Below are 5,364 nucleotides of genomic sequence, written 5' to 3' on the forward strand. Positions count from 1 at the left end.
CTCTATCCCATCCACACACTACTCCTTTTCCCTGCCGAGTGAGTCACGCCTACCCCGAAAGGGAAATGGCTTAATGGTGTAATAATAATAATAATAATAATTCATTAATTAATTTTTTTCTTCATATCTCAGTGCGTTTCGAGAAAAACTGGAATTTTCGAATTTTTTCAAAAACGGCTCAGGCGATTTTTTTTAAATCGAAAAATAGTAGATTAAGGTTAAAAAATAACAATGCATTAAGTAGATTTTTATTTATTAGAAATTGCTTTCTATTCTTAAAACCTACATTGTTACATTAAATTTGTTGAATGCATATTTTAAATTTACGAATTTAAATTCAGAATATCCAACTATTATTTTGAAAATTCGTCTTTTCGGTTTAAAAATTTCTCATTTTGATCAAAAATTTAACTGCTTCGTTATTAAATTGGCTTTTGCAAGTCGAAAATTTAAAATATTTTGATTAAAATTCGTCTTTTTTGGTAGGAAATTAATCTTTTTTTGTTCGAAATTCACTTTTTTAGTTGACGGTTCAAATATTTGGTTGGAAATTCATATATTTTGTTGAAAATTTAACTATTCTCTTTTTGGTTTGCAACATGATCTTTTCTAGTTGAAAATCACGCTATTTTTTTTAATTCGTCTTTTCTGGTTAAAATTTGAACTATTTAAAAAAATGAAAATTTAACTATTCCTTTTTTCTCTTGTTTTAGTTGAAAGTTCGTCTTTTTTGGTTGAAAAGTAATTTTTGTTTGTTAAAAATGTATATTTTCAGGTTGAAAATGCTTCTTTTTAGTTTGAAAATTTATTAATTTGATCAAAAATTTAACTGCTTTGTTGTAAATTTATTTTTGCAATTCGAAAATTCAACTTTTTTGATACAAATTCTTCTTTTTTGGTAGGAAAATAATTTGCTTGATGGAAAATTCTTATTTTTGTTTTAAAAATTGAACCGTTTGTTTAAAAATTCGTCTGTTTTGTTGAAAACTTAACCAGTTTGGTGGAAAATTGGACTATTTATTCCCTTTTTGGCTTGAAAATTCAAATATTTTGTTGAATATTCACTTTTTTTTAAATTATAAAAAACAATAATAAATAAAAAAATAATTAGTATTATATTGAAATTTAACTTTTTTAGTTGAAACTTTGTATTTTTGGTAGAAAAGTAATTTTTTGGTTGAAAATTTATATTTTTCAGATTAAAAATTGTTTTTTTTAGTTTGAAAATTTATCATTTTGATCAGATTTGTTAAATATCGTCTTTTTTTGGTAGAAAAATGATCTTGGTTGAAAATTTTTATTTTTGAATAAAAAAATTAAACTGTTTTTTGGACATTTAATCAGTTTCGTAAAAAACAGAACTATTTATTCGAAAACTATTTTTTTATTTAAAATTTATATTTTCACGTAAAAGTTTGACTTTTTTGGTTTAATAATTCAACAATTTAGTTAAAAATTCAAATTTGTTTTAAATTCTCTTTTTGGCTGGAAAATTTAAATATTCGCTTTTTAAAATAAAAAACCAATCTTCTTGATTGAAATATATATCACTAATATTTTTAATTCAAAATTTCTTAAAATAAAACATCCGTACTAATTTTTAATTCCACTTAATTTTTCGAAAAACTTAATCATAAACGAAACATTTAAAAAAATAAAATATATAAAATTTAAAAAAAAGAACTAAATTTAAAAAAAATAGTAATGTTAGTAATTAATTGTCATAATATTTATTAATATTTTGTAATAATAATAAAAAGTAATAATTAAATTAATTAATAAGATATTGATATTTACCTTTCTTTAGTCGAAAAGTCGCCTTTTTAGGTAGAAAAATAATTTTTTTTTTGTTGAAAATGTACATTTTCAGGTTCGAAATTCTTTTTTTTTAGTTCAAAAATTTATAGTTTTGATCAGATTTGTTATAAATTTGCTTTTACAAATGTATTTTTCAACGATCCTAATTAAATTTCGTCTTTTTTGTTTGCATAAAAATAATCTTTTTTGTTAAAAAATTATTATCTTTGGTTTAAAAATTGAACTATTTGTTTAAAAATTCAACTATTTTGTTGAAAATTTGACCAGTTTCGTAAAAAATTGAACTATTTCGTTGAAGATTTATAGTTTCGGGTAAAAAATTGACTTTTGGTTTAATAATTCAAATTTGTTTTAAATTCTCTTTTTAGCTAGAAAATTGAAATATTCACTTTTTAAAATAAAAAATCAATCTTCTTGATTGAAAAATACATCACTAATATTTTTAATTCAAAATTCCTTACAATAAAACATTCTTGTTAATTTTTAATCCCACTTAATTTTTCGAAAAACTTAATCATAAACGAAACATTAAAAAAAATAAAATATATAAAATTTAAAAAATAGTAATGTTAGTAATTAATTGTCATTATATTTATTAATATTTTGTAATAATAATTAAAAAATAATAAAATTAATTAATTAATAATATATTGATATTTACCTTGCTTTAGTCGAAACGTCGCCTTTTTTGGTAGAAAAATAATTTTTTTTTGTTGAAAATGTATAATTTTGATCATATTTGTTATAAATTTGCTTTTGCAAATCGAATTTTTCAACGATCTTAAATTTCGTCTTTTTTTGGTGGAAAAATAATCTTCTTTGTTAAAAAATTCTTATTTTTGGTTTAAAAATTGAACTATTTGTTTAAAAATTCAACCATTTTGTTGAAAATTTAACCAGTTTCGTAAAAAATTGGACTATTTAGTTGAAAATTTATAGTTTCGGGTAAAAAAAAATTGACTTTTGGTTTAATAATTCAACAATTTGATTAAAAATTCAAATTTAGTTTAAATTCCCTTTTTGTCTTGAAAATTCAAATATTTTGTTGAACATTTATTTTTTTAAAACTAAAAATCAATCTTCTTGATGGAAAAATTAATTTTTAATTCAAAATTTTTTACAAAAATACATCCTTACTAATTTTTAATCCCACTTTTTTCGAAATACTTGATCATAAAAAAAACATTTAAAAAAATAATAAATATAAAGTTTAAAAAAATACATAATAAATCAATTTTATTTATTTTTATTTTATATATATAATATAGTAATCAATTAATAATTTTAATTAATAGTAATTATATTTAATTATTAATATTTATAATTATAAAAAATAAATAATTAATCAATATTATATTAATATTAATAATAAATTAATATTTTTTCATATCTCTGGTTGCGTTTCGAAAAAAAAAACTGGAAATTGCGAATTTTCTCATAAAACGGCTCGGGCGATTTTTTTCAAATAAAAAAATAGTAGATTAAGGTTAAAAAATAAAAAAATTATTACGTAGACGTTCATTTATTAGAAATTGTTTTCTATTCTTAAAACCTACATTTTTACATGAAACATTATAAATGCATATTTTCAATTTACGAAGAATCAAAGTACAATGAATAATAGTAGGAATATTGAAAAACTGTACAATAAGTATTAAAATTTACGAATTTAAATTCAGAATAAATCAAAAAATAAAATCTCCTTCAATGGCAAACATTCAAATTCACCTAGGAAATTCTTAGAAATTAAAAAAAGAAAAAATGCAACGACTCCACTTTTGTATGTCCCTTTCTTAATTTTTATATTTTTTATATTTGAATGCAGAAATTGAAAAGAATCTTGTGCAAATTTTCTTGTTTTTTTTTTTTAATTTTAAAGAATTTCGTAGTTAAATAAGTATTAAACTGAATAAAAAAATTCTAAGTGTTATGAATATTCCGCAAATTCTATTTTCCCTAATATTTATTTTATCTAAAATCATAAAACGAAATAGCAAATTTTCTATAATTTTCGTTTATCCTAATCAACAACTTACCTCATTTTTATTTTTGCAACTTACTTTTTGTTGCAATTTTATTTTCTAATTTTATTCTTTAATTTTCCAATCTTATGCCTTTATTTTCCAATTTAAAAAAAAGTATATCCAATGAATTTTAGGTTATAAAATAACCTAATAAAAATTGGAAAATAAAATTGGAAAATCAAAATAAGAAGAAAAAATAATTAAAAAAAAAAGTCGTTAAATTGACAATTAGAATAAATAAAAAAAAATTACTATTTGGTGAAATGAGTTTCGGTAAAATGAATATTAGGAAAAAAAAAATATTCGGAAAAATCGAATTTACCTCAAAATTTGTGCATCTCTCAAAAAATTCTTCGCAGAACATTATCTCGGAATAAATACTGTCCGGAAACAGTAGACCTAATATTGGCACAATTGCACTAAATGATTATTTTGTGATCAATAGTTAAAAAAAAACATACACACACAAAGAGACTCATTTACACTTTCCGGGGTTGCTGAATCTTATTTTTAAGATTTCGCCGGAAACTGCGTTTTTGATTTTCTTTCTTGCTACCGGCCAGTTTTCCTGCTTTCCGAATAGCGTGCAACTTTTTATTTTTGGCCACCAATTCTTGCTTATTTTTAATATTCTTCGAGCCAGTCTGCGTATATTCTACGTTTAATTTGAAGCCCTGAAGCGACGTCTGGTGCAGTGAGAGCCCTTTCTGCAAAACAAAATAGAATTGTTTAAAAAAATCATTCAAAATTTGAGAAATTTAAATCAGATTAAAATCCTATATAACGTCCAATAATCAAATTGATGCTAACACCTGTCAAAAAGAAATTTTATTTTCTATTTTCTATTTAGTTTCTTTTTCAAATGTAATAAAGGGCGTTGCCCGTTGAATGTTTAAATAAAAAAATTAATATTTGGATTCTTTTTTTTTACAGAAATTTCCATCATTAATATTAAGAAATATGAAATAATATTGTGAAAATTAAAAAGTTCGAATTCTAAAGTTAAAAATGTTCTCCATTTGAATTAATAAAAAATAAACGAGACTTGAATTTGAAACTTTTGAAATTGAAGTTTCAAAGTTTTCTAATTTAAAAATCTTGTATTTAAATTCAGAATAATTTTGACGTAAAAAATAGGTCAAAATATTATATTATATACTATATTATAAATATTATATTATTATATTTAAATTTTATTTTCTAATTTTATTCCTTAATTTTCCAATTTTATTTTTATCATCCAATCAGAATGCTAAACCACGTTTTAAAAAAATGTATATCCAATGAATATTAAGTTATAGAAAAAAACCTAATAAAAATTAGAAAATAAAATAATATACATGTTTAAAATTGGAAAATCAAAATACGAGCAAAAAGTAATTTAGAAAAATAAAAATTCGTTAAATTGGCAATTAGGATAAATAAAAAAATTAGAAAAAGTGAAATGAATTGCGAATCTGCAAAATTAATTTTATTTATTATATTTATTATTATTATATTATATACTATATTATAAATATCA

At 20.8% G+C, this 5,364-nt stretch overlaps 1 protein-coding gene across 1 annotated transcript in view; it reads right to left on the minus strand.

The window, feature by feature from the left end:
* Positions 1-4,033: 4,033 nt before the first annotated feature.
* LOC117167776 (glutamic acid-rich protein-like) overlaps positions 4,034-5,364 on the minus strand; it is a 24,704-nt gene continuing 23,373 nt past the window's right edge. The window contains exon 4 of the mRNA XM_033352947.1: positions 4,034-4,549. Coding sequence (XP_033208838.1) covers positions 4,322-4,549 — 228 coding nt within the window. The 3' untranslated portion in view covers positions 4,034-4,321. The remainder of the gene's footprint in view (positions 4,550-5,364) is intronic.

Source organism: Belonocnema kinseyi, chromosome 2, assembly GCF_010883055.1.
Source record: "Belonocnema kinseyi isolate 2016_QV_RU_SX_M_011 chromosome 2, B_treatae_v1, whole genome shotgun sequence".
Lineage (NCBI taxonomy): Eukaryota > Metazoa > Arthropoda > Insecta > Hymenoptera > Cynipidae > Belonocnema > Belonocnema kinseyi.